Raw genomic sequence first — 22,952 nt, forward strand, 5'->3', positions numbered from 1 at the left:
CTCAATAATCACCAAGGACTTTTTGAAATGCGTTGACAATGAAATCATCAATGAAGATCGTCACTCAACATTTCCTGACCTGGCCCTTCTTTTTCCTATGTTTCAAGAGCTGTTATCGGTTGCATTTGGTCATGACCATTTAGGCTTCAGAAAGGTTTGTGCACCTTGGATACCACACGTCTTAACAGAACATCACAAAAAAATCCGAATGGGATCTGCTTTAGAAATTTTGATGCACTATATAGAAAAAGGTGACCGAGTTCCTTAATTTGATTGTTATCGGTGATGAAACATGGATTCCATACTACATGCCAGAAGGAAAATGGCAGTCAAGTGAATGGTGTCATCCTCAATCTCAAATCAGACCAACAAGGTCAAATCACAGCCATTTGGATGCAAACTGATGGCCACAGTCTTTTGGGATTGGTTTGACATACTGCTGGTTGATTTTATGCTGTATGGAATGACTATAAATGCAGAAGCCGATGCAGATGCTGATCGACAGCATCATCCTGCTGTACAACAGTGCACATCCACATGTTGCAAGTCCGACACGTGATTTACTGAGAACATTTGGATGAGAAATTTACGATCACCAGCCACATAGTCAAGACTTGGCTCCTTCTGATTACCATCTATTTAGGAAATTGAAAGAATTTTTGAGTGGTAAGCAATTCACAGGTAACGATGAACTTAAAAATTCTGTTAATCAGTGGCTAAATGGACTGGCGTCAGAAGAATACGACAAGGGTATATTGAAGCTGGTGTATCACTATGATAAATGTCTTAATTCATGTGGCGATTATATAGAGAAGTAGTATAAGGTATGCAGTTTATAATAAATATTTATAAAGTTTTCAGAATAATTATTTTACAATGAAACGGTCTTTACTTTAAAGTTAACCTCTTGTATTTAGGTGTAAATGTGCACTTATAGTCCTAGAAGACTGACAACATATCCTCAAACCTGTTAGTTTTTTTTTAGGATTAACAAATTTAACTATTTAATGTAAACTTGTACCTCAGCTTATTAAACTAAAAATGTGAAACTGGAACTGTAGGTCACACATACAGTAAAAAAAACTACAATTTTAAAATACTGTTTTTTTTAAACATGTCCCAAATATAAAAATTTGAAATAATATATTTTTTAAATGCTGAGCACTGTGTCAAATGAGAGTTACTTTACTCATTATGTATACATTATGTATTACTCATTATGTATTGTTGAGACAAAACTATATTCAAAAAATTCAATTTTATCATACATTTTTCTCATCTTCAGGCCAATTATATGAAAATTTCATGGCACTTTTTTTAATATCAATACGCCGACAATAAGGATTTTTATTAGAAATGATAAAACAAAACAATCTTTTAATGAACTCTCCAAAAAAAAACACACAATGCAATTTTGTCCCATTTCATTCAAATAAAAATCTTGTTTTACAAAATGAGAATAAATAAAACTTACTTTTTTACCTTTTCAACACTAGATGTGTCTTACTGAAATGTATGTGAATTGGAAGGGAATGCAATCATAACTAATATTTTTGGAGTCCCTAGTGAATAAACTTACTAAGGTAATAAATTTATTCTCCTACATATATTTTCAACACTAAAATGTAAAAATCCAGAAGAATCATTCATTACCAAAATATCCAACAAGTGGTGTGTTTGTAATAAGTGGTAATCACACAATATAAAAATAAATACAAACAATACAATTCATGAACCTTACCTTTTTGTTCAACTGTCCTTCATGTAAAATATTCCTAAGCATTTCAAATATAGCACGCATTCCTCTAGTGCTAACTTCATTTAATTTATGCCCACATTCTTTAAGAAATGCAATAGCAACTTCAACCGAATCCTCAGTAGGAGTCTCAACTAATAAAGTCAATATTTCAAGAGCGAGAATTTCATGAGCCTGAAACATAATTTTTTTTCATTCTAGCTATCAGATTCATAAACAAAACCTTCAATGAAATGAGCTAAATATTAAACATGTAACAACTATAACAACAAGCTCAAACAGCTCTAGGAAACCATTTCTATCATTTATCACATGAGAGGAGGAAAAGAGAGAAACATTTTCATAATTAGTTGTAATGACTAAAAATAATATTAATAACAAAATTTTAATCAACAAAAATGTAAAGCAGATATCAGCTTTGTCCAAAAAAATTTGAGTTACCTAAAAATAACTTACACTAAAAAAATTAATCTAAGGAGACAAAATATCATAAAGAAGCACTCAACATAGTACTAATAAAAAACAAAGAAACACAGGTGGAAATCGATTAGAAAGAAATGCTTTAATTATAGAAACATTAATTGTAGCTTTAATTATCAATTACTTAATTTTATACAGGAAAATCAGTTATTATAAAATCATTCACAACTGCAAACCAAATATTTTAGAGTAGTTTAACCTCAAACTTAAAGGATTTCTTAAACTGCAAGCTTTTCACAACTAAAAGTCGTTCTGTTTGTTTCAAATATTACAGATATATTTGGTCTACTACAAATACTACTGAAAAGAAATAGTATTGAAAGTAATATTTACATAACAAAGTCTGTTCAAAAAATTACACATCTATTGGTACATAAATTTTTGCATCTTACTTGAAAGCTATTAGTCCTTGTCACCTCAAAGTAGTCCCCTCTTCCACTGATACACTTATCAGTGAACTTTTTGAAGCTTGTAATGCATGAACTTTTTGATCAGATACAGTGATTCCACATCAAAACACAGTCATAAAAAAAGTATCAGACAGCTAGCAGTACAATGTGTGTTTATTTGTTAATTTCTTCAATAATCTCAAAAATTCAGTCTTTAATGATGATCTGAACTTTGAAAACATAGAAAAGCCTGCTGGGGGACCAGATCAGAAGAATATGAGGCCTGTGAAAAAACAATTATTCAATTTTTTGAAAAAAATTCATAATTACAGCACTTGGAGTCTTCTAACTTCAGTCTTGAAACTTTTTTGGTCATTTAAAAACTTACAAAGTAATAAAGAAAGTTTACTGTTTGTACTTTGAACAAAACTGCAGGTGAATGACAAAAAGAACCATCAACATGACCTTTAATATCTGATCAACTTTAACATAATTTTGGCCTCTGTGAACTTTTTCTTACTCACTGAAAAGACTGAATTTTAGTTCCAATATTGTTTGCATATCCCACTTTCATCACCTATTATGATCCTATTTAAAAATGTTTTGTCATCACTGGCATGATTTCATAGCTCTTGACTCTAATCTCAAAATCTTCTTACCTTGCCACATCAACTGGGGCACAAAATTTTGCATTAACAATTAATGTGTTTCCACAAACACCTTCACGAGTTTGATAAAATTTCATTAATATATTGCTCACATAATCACTTGCTGTAAAAATGGCAAAATGATACAAAAGGTTAAATAATGAGTCAATAATCACCATTTGGATTGCACAGCACACAAAGCTCTTAATGGGGGGTATGATATATTAAGTTTCCCTTTATAGTGGTACCAATCACACAAAACAAAATCTCTCCAAACCCAACAAATTAAAAGATTCATAATTTTTTTTAACAGACCTTGTATAACAAAATGTGTAACCGGCAGATGAACCTTTTTTTAATTAGCATCTGATAGAAGGATAAAATCCACAAGTAAAAATTACAAGTTAATTAACTTTTCATTACTAACCACCATTTCACACAAAATAATTTAATTAATATTAATCCAAAATTACTTAATCATTATAAACTAATGACTAATAGCTTTTAACAAACATTAATGGTAATGATGACTCACACCAGAATTTTAGCCAAAATTTTGTAATAGAGAACAGTGCATTTTTTTCCTGAGCACACAACATAGTGTCGTTAACAGCACCCAGACACAATATTTATATATATGGCATATTCCTAAAATAAGGGCCGTTTGGTCATTAAAAAAAAATTAACTAATGAGAAAAGGTTTTTACTTACAGTTTTAGTTCACTACATATCTACTTCACTTTTCCACGTAATTGCCACTCAGTTCTAAGCACTTTTCGTAATGCAGCACCAGTTTTTTTAACCCCTCTGCACAGAAGTTTGCCACCTAGGAATTGTACCAGTTGACAACAGCAGTCTTGAGTTCCTATCGTCGTTTTCAAAAAATTGTCCACCAAGCAACTTTTTCAAACGCAAGAAGAGGAAGTAGTCGCTAGGTGCAAGGTGGAGAATACATGGAGGATGGTCAAAAAGTTCCCAACAAAAATCTTGAATTATCTTCTTGGTTAAGGCAGTGGTATGAGGATACACCACTGGTGTGTCATGAAGGAGGATTACACCCAACAACAGTTCGAAGGGGATTACGCCCTTTTTATCTCACAAACTGGCAGCCAACATTTATCAACTTAAGTACAGAGATTGCTTAAACTTTTTCAGTTCTGGGAAACTTGAATAGCACCACTGCAATGACTGTTGTTTCGATTCTGCATAGGTGTAAGATATCCACATCTCGTCGCTCGTAACAATGTGGGAAAATAAATCTCCATCTTGTCGATAGTGGTCCAAAAACGCTCGTCCACTGCACATTCTTTGCTTTTTATGGTTTGGTCAGTGAGCATTTTCAGTACCCAGCTTGCACACAATTTGTGATATCAGAAGTTTTTCTGTGACAATCCAACATGTGGAAGTTCATGAGCCAGAGCACTAATCATCAATCACCGATCACATCGTAGTTTTCGGTTCACTTGTGCAACGATTTTGTCAGTCTGAATATTGGGCCTGCCACTCCCCTCTTCATCATGCACATCTGTGCGGCCAATTTAAAGTCTAACCTCTCCTTCATCATTATTGTAGGTCCATACACTAGGCACAACTCCTGATGTATTTCAGCAGCTGAAGATCCTTTTGTATACAAAAATTGAATCACAACATGCACTTCACAACTGGCAGGAGAAACGATTATCACAGACATTGCGATCTGCATTCACCAGCAGGCAAATGACTACAGCATCAAAACAACTGCAATGGCTTCGTAAACAGATGGCCCTTCATGTGAGAAACTGTGTTCAAACCTGCTAATATTTAAATATAGGCCGACGGCCCTTACTTTATGTATGTGCCTCATAGTATGTAAATAAATATTAAAAATTAAATTAAAAACTAGATACCCACAAATGGAAATAAAAGCACAATTAAATATTACATCAATAATCTAAATCAGAACAATAAAATTGCCATCTGCTAGTATGCCAAATGGTATAAATAGTTGAAAGCTACAAGTTAATACTCAAATATCTGAAAATAAAAGGAAGGTCCTGAGAAATCATAAAAGATCAGGTAACACTGTTTCATTGCTCCCAACATTATTCACATGACAGACCCTAGTTTAGACTTGCAACACAATGCACAATCTGTAAGGATGTGGTACACAGTTAATTGGCAGTCGCAGTGAGCACAAATAGGTGCTCACCTATTTTGTGTCATCAGACATCCATGAGTGAGCCTAGTGTGCCCCATTCGCAAATGGCAAATAGATTATTATTTGCCGTTTGCGAATGCAAAAAAAACTGTCAAGAGGAAACCTCCTCTTGACAGTTTTTCTACATGAGGAGCTCCACATGTATTACATGTGTCATTACATGACACATGTAATTACATTGTTGTATTACATGAGTCATTTGAGAAATAGCACTTTGAATCTCACCAAAAATAGAGTATCAGGAGTACATGTCACTAATTGTTTGTAAGGCACTCATGAGATCTGAGCAGACAAGTACGTAACAAAATGTTGGGCTAATTCTAAGGCCTTATTAATAGCATACAGCTTCATAATGAAAATACTGATGATACTGGGAAGGCCAAACATATACGTTTTGTTGTCAACCACAAAAGTACAACCAACCAAATTAACATTTTTAGAGCTGTCCAAATAAACTATAGCATCAGGATTCACGTTATTTATAATATTATAAAATTTTTCTCGTAACATAACCAGATTTGTGTTCTTCTTATGATACTGACAAATACCAAAGCAGTAATTAATGAGAGAAGGCCACCAAGGGCGGTAATAACATGGAGCAACATTAAGAACTGGAAGTAATTGTATATTTAGCGCTAAGAAAAGGCAGATTTGTGTTCTTCTTATGATACTGACAAATACCAAAGCAGTAATTAATGAGAGAAGGCCACCAAGGGCGGTAATAACATGGAGTAACATTAAGAACTGGAAGTAATTGTATATTTAGAGCTAAGAAAAGGCACTGAGCTCTGATGCCTAGCAGAGCAGTAGATCTCGGCTGTTCCTCATACTGATTCAGATCTGGGTTAGAGAACACTACATCAGAAGTTGGACAATTTCATTGCACTTTAATATCAGCTGATCATTTGGTTTCATCTATTCCCAAAGGGATGGCTCACCACTTTCCATCAGTAGACTTATCATACAGCTTGAACAAAATGCACCTGTAGCAACATGGATGAATGAATGATAAAATTTATCTAGCATTCTAAGAGTGATGGACCAAGCGAATAAATATGCCAAACAGCTGTAGTCCAAACGAGAACAGATTAGAACTCAGTAGAAGTGCAACATGCATACTCAATCAACTCCCCAATGAGTATTAGAAAAAAACTCTCAGCAAGTCTACCATTTTTAAATATTTTACCTTCAGCTCCTTTAAATGTATTACCCACGTTAGTCATTGGTCAAACCACATTCCAAGAAATCTAACCCGTGTGCATGGTTCAACTAGTTCACCACGTAAAAATTGTTGAGAATCAACAGCTTCCCTCAAACATGAAAAGCAAATGCATTTTGTTTTCTCAAAGAAACCATAAATCTAGACATTTTACACCACAATTTTAAACAGATTTTGTATTTTGGAGTAGCCTCTCATTAGTAGCTAGTTCTAGATGCTGTGTAAATTAAAAAATCATCAACAAATAAAGAACACATAACGGCTTTTTGCATGCAATCTGTTTACTATTATGGCTACAGCAAATAAAGTAGCACTTCCCTGTGCTAGTGACAGTTCCCTGTCGTATTCTGTTTTCTAATGTGAAACTTTCAGATATTGTCATTCCAACTCAAACTTGAAAGAACCGACTAGTGAGGAAACCCCTGAGAAAAACAACATTATCTTGTATACACCATTCATGAGGTGTATTTAGGATTTCTCTCTTCCAACCTTTACACCTTTTGCATATAAAAAATACAGCAACCAGGCGTCGGCAAAGTACAAAGGTGTTTTGAATTACAGATTCCAAGGCAACTACATGATCAATGGCCGATCTACCTTGGCGAACACTCCATTGTTTAGGGGCAATTAGGGCTGTTCTTTCAAGGTACTACATTAGATGACAGTTTGACATTCGTTCCATCAACCTGCACAGGGTACTGGTCAAGTATATAGGATGATAACTGGAAGGACATGATTTATCTTTACCAAGTTTCAGTATAGGGATGACCAATGCTTCTAACCAGGAATCTGGAAATAGCTGGTCAGACAATATTTTATTGTAAATGGACAAAAGATATCGTAATGCACTATTCAGGAGGTGAGATAACACACTGAACTTGATATTATCATTTTCAGAGGAAGTGTCACGGGAATTATTCAAGGCATATCTTAGTTCATCAAAAGAAAAAGGAATTCATTTAGCGAATTTCCAATAATAAAAAGCACACTCTCTACTTGTAACTTATATATCATAAACTCAGGACAGTAGGATGATGTAAATGAAACTGACCTAAAAGAGTAACCAAACATGTTTGCCACATCAATTGGCATGGTAACAAGGATACCATTGCTTTCCAGTTCAATCAGCAGTGATGACTCTCCTGATCCACACTTGGCCCATACTTTTTCCAAACAACCAATGATGGAGTTGTCTGAGAAATGGTATCAACAAAATTTAGCTATGATTTATGCTTAGCATACCAAAACATTTGACGGCATATAGCTCTCGCATTGCATAGGCATAGAACTTTTCTGATGTAGGGCTACAACTGAAATTACATAAAGCCCTATGACAATCCCTTAATGCACTACTGCATTCTTGTTCCACCAAGAAACAGCAGGCCACCTTGGTTTTCCAGATGTTAGAGGAATATATTCCCTTGCACTTACTACTTACTTAATCCCGAGCTGGCATCTGGATTTGGATTGAGTCCTAAGCCCATACTCTGTGGTGGGTGCCAATGGTTGTCTGATTTCATCAACAAGTCATTTCCATACATGGCAATCCATGGTCATCATCCTGGTCTCATTAAGATTTAGCCTGTGGTTTTTTATATCATTGATCTGCTTAATCCACATTTTGTTTGGAATTGTTCAATGGACTCTCCAATGAATGGATCATTCATACCAGAGGAGTTTTTATGGTAATCGGTTTCCAATCATTCTGCAGACCCGGCCAAACCATCACAGTCTTTGTTGAATCTGTAACAACTACTGTTTGTTAATCGCAGCAATGGTGAACATCCTCTTTTCGGATCTGAACACAAAGTGAGACTGATAATCTGGCGTAGGTATCACATAAGGAACACTTCAAGTTTGCTAAGGTCCGTCTAAATTAGTGCCCACATTTCTGCTTCATTCAATAAAATTGGCAAGATCAGAGTCCAGAAAAGATGAACTCAGGACTTCTGTGAGATGCTGCTTTGTTTCCACAAGCACCACTTCAAGGAAGCAAATCTTGCAGTTGCTTGACCAATTCGACTGTGGACTTCCGCCGTAGTTATTACTTTTGTTCTCCTGGACCAGCGAGCCCAAATATTTGAATTCTTGCACTTATTTAATTTGCATATCCAGTAGGATGATGATGCATGAACCGTCTATTGTTAGTACATATGTCTTATCTGCATTTATTTTCAGGTCATAAGACTGAGCAATGTAAGTGTTATCATACAGAATATCAGTGGCCTCAGCATCACTGATAGTGAACATACCACAGTCATCGGCAAACATTAAGTCAGTCAGAAAGCCATCATCTCCAACTGAATTCCTTTTCTCCCTGGAAAACTCATCACATTATGGAGTCAACTACAATGTTAAAGAGCTTCCATCTGAACAGGAGTTTCCCATCTCCAGATGAAAAGCTCCTCAGATAGCTCATTTTGAATGCGTATCTGACGTGACAATCCATTGCAGCTCTCCTGGAGAAGCCTGATAACTTCTGGAAGGATGAGATTTGTCTCCAACGCCTTTCAAAGCACTGGCCAGTGGATGCAGTCAAAGGCAGATCAAAAATCAATGAAGATGACAACTGCTCGTTTTCTGCATCAAATTCTTTCCTCCATTAGTTGACAAATGGTGAATATCTGGTCACACCTCGGTCTGGTCAAAAGCCGGCTTTTTCCTCACAGCTTGTTCGCTCACAAAATTTCTGCAAGCATAACTGGATGAACCTCATGAAAACTTTACCAACAGATGATAGAAGTCTTATGCCACAGTAGTTCTTGACTATCGCTCTTCTTGAGGAATGGAATGATGACAGCCTTTTTCCAGGTATCTGGTACCTTTTCATGCAGCAGATGATTGAAGGAGCACATGTAGTCATTGAATCAGTACAACACCTCCAGCCTTGATGGACTCTGTGGTGATCTCATCTCCTCCAGGTGCATTTTATTTTTCAAGGCATGAATGGCTGTTTTCATCTCTTCAATAGTTGGTTCAGCATCAGACATTTGGAACTCAGCTGGCTCAACAAGCAGTGACTCCATTGATGGTCCTTGTGGTGGGTCATGGTTGTAAAGCCTTTCAAAAAACTGCCTCCAGCACTTAAGGCACTCAGTTGTCGATATTACAAAAGTTCCATCATCTTTTTTAATGTTTTCATTTGCTGACTTGGCCTTTCCACTCAATTTTCTGAGTGTTCAATTGTGTGAATAATATTCATGTTTCAAGGCTGCTTCTCCCCAGTCAGTTGCCACTTGGTTCCAGTATGCCTCCAGCTCTAGTTTCAGATGGCAGCAGATCTCCTTGCTGTCAATATCATTCAAAGTTTACCACTTTTCCACTATTCACTTGCCCTATCAAGTATCAGGTGTGCAAAATTGGAAAGTTGGTGGATCGTGCAACCACTTTTGTCTAAATCTAACTTTAGCCAATAGACGAAAGTCTATTGGCTAAATGAATCTTGGTACCCACTCCACCTGCTTTCCCAACCACCCATCTACATAGCTGATCTGAGGCAAATCACTATTACTGATCAAAATAACAACCAGTCTATGATCACTTCTAAAAAAGTTTTTGGAAATGCACCAAATAAGATCTGGAGTAGAGTTGCTGAACACAAGGATAAATCGATGCATGAGAATGTACATGAAGATTACATATACAGGTACGACCCATCGTTCAATAATCAGAGATCTGTTCTTCCTCAGTTGACCAACTATAGCAACTATGGAAGAACATGATGATGAGCCCCATGAAGAGTGATGGGCACTGAAATTGCCAATTATTAGGCAGGGTAAAGGAATCCGTGAAAAAAAATTGGACAATTCATCTCACTAACAAAATTCAGGGCAAGATATAAGTTGCAGGTATTCATTTTAAATGGTCCCAATATCTTTACCGAGACTGCTGGAATGATTATACCTACTGGTATCTGCATTCCCAATACTACTTCCTTTACAAAAACAGCTACACCTTCTCATCCTCTGCCCTCAGTTTGATAGTTGCATTTTTCACAAACATATCCATGAAGGATATATCAATCATGGGGACAGAGGTGAGTCTCCTGCAGACACAGTAGTAAAGGACTTTCTTTCTTTATTGGGATTTCATTGTTCTGGCAGTGAGAACAGAGACCACATACATCCAATGAATAACATTTATAACCATAAATACTCTTTTTCTATTATATACAAAACTGTTTGCAGATTATTTGTCAAATACTATCCTCCAGTTTTTCTTTTTGCTATTAATAATTTTTAGGAAGTGTTTTGTTTCTCCATATTCAGCTCTCCATATTCTCAGAGACCTTCAGATGGTGGTGGGGATTTGGAAGCCTGGGAGGCCAGAGACACCATACCAGCTGACAATTTTTTTTCAGATCCCTTCACTGGGATCTTAGTTGTTTGCTGCGTTGTTGGTGCAGTAGAAATTTTATTGGGTGTTGTAGCAACTGAAGTGGTTGTCGGTGAACCACTCTCGACCTTTCCACCAAAAATATCTTTCTTCTAACTTGTATTCAATGATGCAACAGCAGAAGTGAGGGCTTTTATCTGGTCCAACAAAACTTAGACCAACTTGGTCAGTTCCTTGCATGATGCACACTCAATCTCCTTTTGTACATTGTTGGAAAGAGCCTTACAAAACTAACACTGAGCTGTACAAGACTCCTCACGTTGAGGGATTTCTGTATTCCTAATGAGCCACAGAAAATGATACTTTCTGTTCAGTAATGATCCTTATTATTGCCTGTTCTTCCTTATAAATGGGGCATTCTCAAGTTGACCTTGCCAAATGTAAGCCCTTAAATTAAGACACTTTTCTGCTTCAGTACATGCACTATCATCATGTCCAATTCAGTTGTAATGCACACAAACTTGTTCCTTAGTGCAATCAATTTTGTGTGATCAAAGCCCTGACATTGAAAGCAGCATCTGGGGTTTGTTATGTATGGTCACACATGGACAGAGAGATAGCCTATTTTTATTTGCTCAGTGATCATCGGAGTAGAAACGATTACAATAAATGAAGATGTTGGTACATAAATACCAGTCTCCTTCCTCATTATCCTCTGAACAGAAGTGACTGACTGCAGGGACAGTTCCTCTGATATCTCTGGTGTTTTAATATCAGCCAAGTCACGGCAGAAGATAACCAAACCCCTTGCTGGAATTTAATGTATTATATGGTTACACCATCACTTAATCCTTCCCTGTAAACCTAAGTGCTAGAAGCTTCAGATTCTGTTCATTGTCAGTCACCTCAATCAACAGGGCGTCACTCGTAATTTTTTAATTGATTTCGCAGAGCCATACACTGCAACAACACACATGTGTATGATGAAAGGTGAAACCTTTGTAAATAATTTACCTTCTTCCTTATATTTCACTACCATATACCATATTATTGATCGTTTAATTGTCTTTATTTTATTCCTCATTTCATTGTCACCAGACACATCTTCAGCTGACAACGTCGGATGATGTCTTTTTAAGCTCCTGGTTTCAACAACCACTAAAGAAATATATAATGAACAAACATATGGTTCCCGCGAGTACTAGAGATATAACAAACCACTCCAGCACAGCGCACGTGTACTAAAGCTAGGGCTTCATACAACTGGGTTCACCCTGGTGCCAGAGGACATCGTATGAGATTCATTATGTAGAGCCATCCACCCACTGGTATGATAGTTTCTACCTTGGCTTATGGTTGCGTTTCGTAAGGTGTCATAACTACATCAGTATAAGTGTAAGAAGAACTAAAAGATGTTGTGTAGTTGTGTAGGGGTATATATCTTAATTTATGTAGTGTTCCTGGTGTAGCGTATGTGATAGTGTAAAGTATTTTATAGCTCTGTGTGTGGAAGGAAAGCTGCCAAGGATAGGGCGTGATAACAGTACAGGACATTAACAGTTAACAGTGATCACATATCTCAATTAAAACAATTAAAAATGAAGACCATACTCCAAGAAAAATCAAAACCTGCTTCGTTAAATTTGTTTATTAGATGCACAATGTGAAGAAGACCATTTCATGTGCTACCTTACTACACAATCAAAATTGTACAAAAGCAGTCTTATTTTATGTAATTATGTATATATGTATGTATTTATTTAATTCACAATACCAAAAATTATCAAAGACTCTTCAACAAAACAAGAATTGTTTCATCATAATGATCATATTTACACTGTCTCAACATAAATCTCAGTACTTACCCCATAAAATTCTCTAGGGATTTTTTCAGGCTGAAAATTAAAGGAAGCTTTTCCTCATTTGGGTACATAAAAACATCATCATACTGATGAAATGTGTCTGAAACTTCTTCAAAACTTTAATGCCATTCAAGAACTACCTGGTAAATGGCAACTGATTTTAATAATCAATAATATAATTTTCAACTGATAATTGATTTTAATATAAGCTATAATTTACTTAATTCAATTACGATTTACATTACAAAGTACTAAAAAAAGAAAAAGTACTAAAATCCTGGAAAAGTATGAAAGGCAATTTACAAAAACATCGTTACGTTTTAAAATTATAAATACCAACCATTTTTATAAAAAAGTTACATTTGTAATAGTGACAATAGTGACTTACAAATAAAAACTGAAAGTACTAATAACACTAAGTAAATATATCCTGAACCTGATTATTCTCAATGACTTACTTTTTTATTTTGTAATTAATGTCCATAAAACCCATTTGACTATAAGAAACAAGTGCATTTTAAAGCAGAATTAAAGACATGCCCCCTCACTACACCACATGATTACAATTTACAATGAAAAATCAAACCAAAATAACTGTCAGAACTTACATATGCTTCTCTTATTAAATACTTCATTAAAAACATTAGTAATAAAAGCTAACCATAAGCACTATTCTCACTTATAAAAACACATATTTAAAAAAAAAAGATATAAAAACTTCAACAGACTACTTACCACTCGCTGATTAACAAGATGCGCAATGAATGTAGCAGCTGATATACAAGTCACTTTATCATTACGTTTATATCCTCTACGAAACTGAATAACACAACGTGTTAAAAGTAATTCACCAATATTAGGAAACTGAAATTAAAAAAAAAATTCTTAAATCACACATATATGTATATTTTTTCTAAAGTCAACACCCATATTCCTCTGTACTAGTATACAAATTATAAACCAAATTGATCCACCAGTACAGAAATATACAGGAAATAAGATGATACTTACCTTATTTCATATTTTACAAAAATGTTTTCATGGAAACCCACATCTTCAGTTGTATTTATTATATTTTAAACTGTTCATATCAAACCACTTCCCATATTTAAATACATTCAAATTTATCAAAATTTTTTTTTAATTAAAACTTTAAAAAAATATATATAAATATAAAAGTAAAAATTAAATATTAAAAGTTAAAAACTACATATATAAAATATGATATCAAATTTAGTAAAAATTAAATAAATGAATAATTAGAATTAAAAGCAACATGTATCTTGGCCAGTCAATGTTGCAGTACAGTGTGGATTTGACTTAACTTATATATATATATATATATGTATGTATAAGATTTCACTATTGTGAAACGTTATTGTTATTACAATAAAGATAAATAAATAATTTTTATTCAATTAGATAACCAACTTCAGATAAATGTAAATGATACTGAACTGGAAATAAATAGATAAAACTGTGTACATTATTATGTGAAAAAGCTAGAAGTAATATTAATTCAGAAAAAGAAACAAGAAACTAGTTATTAAAGCAAAATTATTAAACAGAAAATAAGATGAACAGAGAAATAATGAGCAATCACAAACAAAGATATAAAACTGCCTTGTCAAGCAAAAAAAAACATGAAAATTTTAACATACAAGATATATGTGATATTACCACTAGTGAAGCATATACTGTATTTATTCAAGTACCTCTCACCCCCCGAATAAGCCCCACACCACGATTTTCCAGACCAAAAATCTAAAAAAAAGATTGAGTATATACCGGTATTTTGAAGTGCAACAGATATGATAAAAAAATACGTAAATACGAAAATATTCACAAAGTAAAGCATTTAATTCGTTCATTTAAAATACAATATTAATATTACGTTAATAATTAATTACCGTTAGTACTAGTTTAGTTCAGAATCAGTAGACCAGTAAAACGAAAAGAAAGTATCATGTTAAAAAGGATCATTTCAATACACTTTTTAATTAATCACTGTCACTGTCAATGTACGTAGAAGAGTTACCGGTAGTCTCCACGTCGCTCTGCCAAAGGTCATCTTGACTACCATCAAGTTCATTAGATATTCCGCATTTTTTAAAACTTTTCCTTACTAATTCCGTGGAAATACCTTCCCAAAGCATCTTTTACACAAATCTGTTTAAAATCTGGGCGTTTGATTCTTCCTGTAGACGTGAGAAAGAAATTTTCATCAGCCATCCATTTACTGTACAGTTGTTTTAATGCAGATTTGAACGGTTTATTAATGCAGACATCTAGTGGTTGCAATAGAGATGTCAATCCGCCTGGAATTATTACTTGGTCTGTCATACCCTTTCTTAAAATGTCTTTCACTTTATCAGTTGTATGCCCACGATAAATATCCATTACTAGCATACTGGTATTTTTTTTATTAAGTAAATCTCCTGATCGCTTTTGCCATACACACCTGGTCTAATCTAAAATTAAGGTTTCGTCCATCCAACCTGATTTCTGTGCCAGATAATAACTCCATTTACCTGTACGGTAGGAAGAGTTTTTCTTTTAAAAACAATGTACGGAGGTGATTTTGATCCATCAGAAGTAATGCGAAGCATAACACTACATCTTTGTTTTTCATTACCACCAGTGCGAATCGTAACACTTTTTTCAACTTTTTTGTTTACAGTTTTGTCAAATGGCATTTCAAAATATACAGGGGTTTGATCAGCGTTTCCTATTTGAGAAGGCAAATAGCCTTTATCTTTTCTAAGATTTATTATGTATTTTTTGTTCATAAGCATCTGGAAGTCGTTGAGAAATGGTCGTCTTTCGTCTTATTGACAAATCATTTCGTGCAAAAAATCATATCATCCATCCACGGCTTGCTTTAAAATCAACTTTATTCAATGATTTAGCGATTTCACGATCATATGATCGATACATTTATGTCGTGACAACATAACCGCATTTCCTTTTTTCCATAACAAAGTCATATAATTTTTTTTCTATGTCTGTATATTTTGGTTTTAAGCCACGAAAAGCCCTTTTATTACCAGTGCCTTTCTTCAGAAGTTGTTTCTTCTAACGCCAGTCTCGAATGCAGCTTTCATCTACGTCAAATTTTCTTCCTGCAACCTAATTTCCAATTTTTTCAGCCTCTTCTACAACGCGCAGTTTTTCATTTACTGTAAAATATCGTAGATGCTGTCCTTTTGTACTCATTTTAATGCCGTAATTAAAATAAATCACCGTATTAAACTTTACAAGATAAACTAAACAGATAAAATGCATATAACCGTCCACATTGTACAAACAGTACAATGACTATGGCGAATAGACAAGACGACGATGGGTACCTGATAATGTAACTGTAGTGTCATTAGAAACGGATGCAGCCTATACAGAATGAATCAATTTTATAGAAATATCGTAACTTCGTTCCTATCGATAATATGAACAGGATGTTAATAGTTAAGGATGTATAAGCGGCATCCGATATTGATAAACGAAAGCCTAATGTAACTATATTTATGTGATTGAATTTAGGTACTTCTAAGTAAACGTTTACTTTACATAAATTATCCTGGCTAAAGGCTGTTTCAAGTAAGCCCCTCACACTTATTAAGTGTGGGGGTATTCTAATAAATATGGTACTTTTCTGTCTGATGACTTATCAAGAGTAATACACTTCTTTTGAAGCAAAGCCCTAAAAATATATATGGACCAAAAGACATGATATTACCACCCTAGGAGATAAGGAAAACAAAAAACACCACAAATAATTTAGACTGAATAACATCAGCAGCAAGAGAAGAAGGAATAAAAAGAACAAGTGTAAACAGAAATGAAGTAAAAAAGTGAAAACATTAAAAGAATGATGAGATAAAAGCGAAGAGAACTTATATGTAAGTGAATAAATGAGATAAGATTAAGATAATTGGTGGCGACTGATAGAGGAGCAGGGTCAATTAAAAACATTTATGGCACAGGTTACAAATCCATTATTACCAAACCACAAGGATTATCTATAAAAACTAATAACAGTACAGTGAAATCAATAATAATTGAGATAATTTCTAAGATATAAAACATTCAAAAAGGTTTTGACTGAACATAAACAAATTCGACTGCATATTAAAATCCAAGAACTAAAAATCAACTTACAGCAAAATAAATAAATAGATTATACAGTATACCAGTTCAATAACATGTTTTTAATAACCCACAATACAAAGAAAAGTTTTTAAATTTTTAACTAACTTATTTTATTATAATCTTCTTTTACAGTGCAAATGACAGCAATTTTATAAACAAGTATGATTACATGACACCACATTAAACCAACTTTCTTAAAATAATTTTTTGCAAAACCAATATCATTATCTGCTAAATTAGATCTAAAACAATATGTTATTTTTCTTTTAAAAGACATAACATATTTTGATATTGTTATCCATATTAAAGTTGCTGAAGAAAATTGTGCAACCTAGAATTTTAAAACTCATGTTATGAATTCTAAATTCATGTTTTCTAAGTTCATGTTTCGAATATTAGGAAAGCATCAGAAACTAATAAAATAGCTCCAGTATAGTTAAATGTTAAACAGCCTTTAATATATGAAAGTAGCAACACCATAAAGTAGAAGTATGGATGTTATTAAGAAAATTAGAAAAAATTCCTAAGTGAATGAAAAATTCCTGGATATGTACATAGCTACTTTATCTACAATGAAGAAATTTATAGAACAGGGAATAGCTTAAATCCTGTATCACTTAACATCTTTATGATCAGTAAATAAAAATATAATAAACAAAAAAACAGAGTAAAATACATTAAATAACAGCAACAGCTATTCAAAATCTGGATCATTTCCATGAAAAGTTACATTTTATCTAACTTATTTACTTTAAATAACTTATTTGATATTAAGATATTAACCTTAAGCACATGCGCGTGTGCACACATAAGCACATGGCACCCACATTTACAGTTATCAACTATTATAATTGAAACTCACACCTGAATAACAATTTTAACAAAAAAACCATTATTTTAAGTACATTATTATTATTATTATTATTATTATCAAAAATGTGAGAGTAATGATATCTAAATTCTTAATTGCTCATAAAAACATCAACTTTACAAAAGGTTGTTATCAGTTTAAAGTATTTAATTTTTTACATAAAAATTGAACTAGTTTTGTGAATAAACCATACATAATGTTTTACTTTTAGTAGTGCATGCATGCATGGGGAAATGTATTAACTGAAAAGTCAACATCTTAAAATGTTTGGATATTGACAGTAAAGAAAAGTTAACCTAATTGCTCTATTATGTAGTCACTTAGCTTACAAGATGTTTGAAGAATGTACAAGCTCAGATTACCATGTAGGTAGAATATCTGGACAACATACAAATGATTAAAATTTATTTTAAATTCTGCGCAATTTTTTTAAAAATTACCAGTAAATGATAACCATGAACTGCACTGGATTCACATTGTTACAGGAATTTACTAACACCTTTGAAATTTTAACATTCTTAAAACAAATGGTCATTTCTAATCTGTTATCAATACAAATTGACAATATGAAAAATATAAAAGGTGCTTTTTCTGAATTTATTATTAGTTCAAAAAGTAGTCTGGCAGTTCTCCCTTATGACAATATATTCTCAAATGAATAAAAATAGTTCTTTTATAAAGTGTTCAGTGTTTACCTGCAAGTCATTTTCATTACTTTTTTTAAGCTGTCACAATTCCTTTTTGTGATGGAGTGATTTTTTTCACTTCCCTCTCTATCAACAGACATAAGGATAAATGCAATTACTGGCCCTTAAATATACTGATTATACAATTTTTTTCTTTAATTTCTCTTCTTAAAGTCAAATCATGTAACCAAAACTAATGACTAAATCATTTTTAACCATGTTGTCTTCCATAAAATGCCAACAATCTACTACTCATGCTTCCCTCTGTTTAAAGTTTTCCCTTTGAAATGTATGAATTCATTTTTTCATAAAGCTGAACTTTATAAAAGTTTTAAACTGGTTTAAAATAATCTTACTTTCAGACAGTAAACTGATCTACACAAGGCATAGAACACTTAAATATCATTTCTTTTTATAAGCACACTTTCTATAACAATTAATTGATAGGCTGAACTGTTGCAATAGCTAATCTTAATAAAATTAAATAACTATAATAAATGCACAAAACTAAAATAATTTTAAATATTCAAATTTTTTTATTTATTTTTTTGGGGGGAGGTTTTTCAGGGGGAAAAACACTTAAATATTAATCATCATCCGGATACAATGAATTTTTTTTTTAACTAAGTGTTAAAAATTCACAATTAAAAAAATTAAAAACAAAAACATCTTTAAAAACAATTCAAATCCATCTTAAAATGAAAAAAAACCTGTAGCGTATGCTAAATATAATATAATACCATTAAATTGGCATATATAGGCATAAATAGGTGAAACACAGTAATACAAATATTTGAATATAAACGGATGGCCCTAAGGAATAGCAAAACATAAGATTAGCTTTGTTTCATTATCCCCTAGAATATCTCGCATGTTAGCCCCTAGTTTCAATTTCTGATGTAATGTTGCATAACTGATACAATCCATAAGGATGTGGTGCACCGTTAGTTGGCAGTAACAGCGAGCATAAAGGGTGTATCCGTTTACATCATCAAATATCCATGAGTGAGCCTAGTGAGCCCTATTCGCAAATGACAGATAAAAAGCTCATCTCGACACAGCTTTTTTTTTTCATGAGGAGCTCAATACTGACTGAGACAATGTTTTTAACTGGGTGAAATTAACTTCAAATTTTTTGAAATGTAATGAGAAATACTGTTTACAAATTTTTAATTACAATCACAAAAGCCTAACAAACCATTCAATGTAACAAATTCATACAAGACAAGCACCTTGCTTTCTTATAAGAGCAAGAAATTACAATAAAGACAATCATTCTTCACAAACACCTCACTGACAGATGAATATGATCATAAATGTTACATCATCATGATGGTGGTGAGTAAGTATTCAGGACTGTCAGTTACCACAGATCTTACTTCAATGCCTTAACATAATGATTCTGGATGACCTGTACGAGACATAAATTACTCACGTAATGGCACAGAAAGTCCCAAGAATAATAAACATCCCATACTAAACTTATCAGGGAAAGTGAGGCACACTTCAAATAATATGGCTAGTTTCGATTTCCTTCATGTACCATGGCTATACTAGTGCTTCATATACTATTGATCAAATACATTATTGCATACCAACCAAATTAATTCCTCCAAACTGTAGATGATATTAGCCCTATAAGCAAACACTTCCCACTCTTAAATAAAGAGCAGGCAGTATAATCAATATCATTATTCTTATAAAAAGCAACAGTGACTATAGCCACTCCAAGTAAGGGACTATCAGTCCTTTTACATCAATCACAACCATAAAAAACAGTTACAGATGATGTAAAGCAAATTGTACAAGTAGAAAGACCCAGTTAAATATTTTTTTTTTAAATTCCCCTTTAAAAATAGGAAATACAAACTACTCATTGATCTGTTAACTCACTTTTTCATAACTGAGTTTATTAAACTTGTGTGAGAACTCATGTATTCATAAAATTAACCTTTGAATTACTTATTTACCTTTAAATTAATACCTTTGAACTCACCTTTGAATTAATGACAGCAACAAGAGCTGCATACACATTTGTGAAAGTAGGAGAAGCAGCTTGAGCTTGTACAATAGACCGACACAGCAAACCACGACCTCTAACAATATTTTCTCTAAGCAGCTCTCTTACTATTATTCCAATATTTTCTGTAGTAACCTTATTTATTTGACCATGAATCGACTTCTTTAATGCTTCCCAAGCTATACGTTGATACGCTGCACTGAAACATTACAACTGACAGTAATTACATGAAAAAGAATACAATCCACTATAAGTAAGATACAAAAGTTTCTTTCTAAAAATACAATAAACGTTTTTCAATTTAACTTAGGAAGTTCAGCAAGAATTTATTTACTGTAATATTATTAATGACAAAATGTTACATTTTTAATTTCATCTGACAAAAAAAGTGTCGATAGCAATGTTTATTTAACCAAAAATCAGAGTGCGGATATGTAACCTCAAAAGATAAAAATACTCAAAAGCATATAATAAAAACACATCTAAACTACTTCCCCTTTTGAAATCCAAACGCCAAAATTAGATTGCAAAAATACTTTATACATAATGGGTACCAGGTTTGAGTGAAAAACACCAAACTGTAGGAACTTGAAAATTTTATCTAAAAGAATTTTGTCTTTTTTTTTGGTTAGGGAAACTTTTCAAGAAAAAAGAACTTAATTCTGTTTTAAAAGAATTCAGAATTCATACAGGTAAAATTTTTATTAAGCCAACTTCAGCTGTACTGTGACCACTGATCTCTTCTATGTCCACACCTCTTTCAGATCCAAACTCCAAACTTTAATAACAACAATGCCAAATTGAAACTTTCTGGTCAAACCAAGTGCAAGTTATTACCCAAATAGATTCTAATACATACACACGCGCATGTGTAATAATGTAATAATTTTATTAAAAAAATTAAAAACCAAATTTTTCTATTAAGTATTAAAAATTTACTTCAAACCAATTACTTTATAATTTTCAGTAACTTTTATAAATAAATTCACTAAACATTGTCCATAAAAATTAATATTGATTAACACATACCTTGAAGAACAAAATTTACGTCCTTTTCTCTACATTTCGCAACCTCCTAATTTCAAAAACCAAAGATGTGATAAATGATTTTTAGTACAACTAGAATAACATACTTCACCTCTGTTATATCTTAGATTGTTCTGCAACTACCAAGGAAAGTAGGCTAACATATGTTTCAAAAGAATCAGTTTCTTATCACTTTTGCATGAGAAACAATCATTAAATAACATATATACGGTGTGCTATGATTGAAGATTGAAACCAACGCTGTGCCATTAAAAATGGCAGTCAGTTCAATTTAATCTACAGATTATCCTATATACATACAAGCCGATAAACCAGTCACTTATGGAATATACTTAATTTAGTATTAATCATACGATCAGTGGAGAGGTTGTTGAGGTTCATATTGCAATCTTCTCACCAAACCATTGTATAATCTTATAATAACAACTTTCAGCTACAATCTAAAACTTGTATTCCTCAACTAATTGAAACTACAGGTAGAAAAATAAGAATTTTAGAAAATGGTACTAATAAAAATGTCAATTTAATTTTCCAACAAAAAATAGCTTTAAATAATTAATTATCTATAATAAAATTTGATTTTTGTTTAACTTTGTGGACAAAACACCCTATAAAGTTGAACTTAGTTTTTCAATTCTATAATAAATCACAAATTTAACAGTTTTCAATATTTGAATCAACAATAATATAAACATAAAATTCATTAACATAACACAAATATTCTATGTGCAAAAGCACATACCTTAAAAAAATATAGTTATAACTTAATTTATCTTACACTATTTATGCCACATTGGATGCTGTTTAAACTCAACTCAAACAACAACAATTAATTCTGAACAATAACTTGAGAAACTTAAATTCTTCTCATACTATATATATATATATATATATATAATAAATTTGCTTAAAATCAGGAAAATACAATATCTAATATCAGAAAGCAGGTTTAGACAGCAAATGATCATGTAAGGTCAAAGTCTTTCTTTTTCTGTTTAGCCTCCGGAACCACCATAAGGTATTGCTTCAGAGGATGGATTAGGATATATATATATATATATATATATATATATATATATATATGAATGTAAAGGAAGTGTAGCTTTGTACAGTCTCAGGTCGACCATTCCTGGAATGAGTGGTTAATTGAAACCCAACCACCAAAGAACACCGGTATCCACGATCTAATATTCATGGGTCTAGTATTCAAGGTCAATAAAAGTCTGGAGCACAATACCCTAATCAATTAGCAATCAGTTTTGTTTGTTATTATTACACTGTGGAAAGAACATAA

The 22,952-nt window shown here is 32.9% G+C and overlaps 1 protein-coding gene across 1 annotated transcript in view; it reads right to left on the bottom strand.

Moving 5' to 3' along the window:
• Nucleotides 1-22,952, bottom strand: part of ncm (pre-mRNA-splicing factor nucampholin) — a 59,232-nt gene that overhangs the window by 34,446 nt on the left and 1,834 nt on the right. Inside the window, exons 2-4 of the mRNA XM_075356950.1 lie at nucleotides 20,588-20,810; nucleotides 13,621-13,749; nucleotides 1,742-1,930 (exon numbers count right to left, since the gene is read on the bottom strand). Coding sequence (XP_075213065.1) covers nucleotides 1,742-1,930; nucleotides 13,621-13,749; nucleotides 20,588-20,810 — 541 coding nt within the window. The remainder of the gene's footprint in view (nucleotides 1-1,741; nucleotides 1,931-13,620; nucleotides 13,750-20,587; nucleotides 20,811-22,952) is intronic.

The sequence above is a fragment of the Lycorma delicatula genome, chromosome 2 (genome assembly GCF_047948215.1).
Source record: "Lycorma delicatula isolate Av1 chromosome 2, ASM4794821v1, whole genome shotgun sequence".
NCBI lineage: Eukaryota > Metazoa > Arthropoda > Insecta > Hemiptera > Fulgoridae > Lycorma > Lycorma delicatula.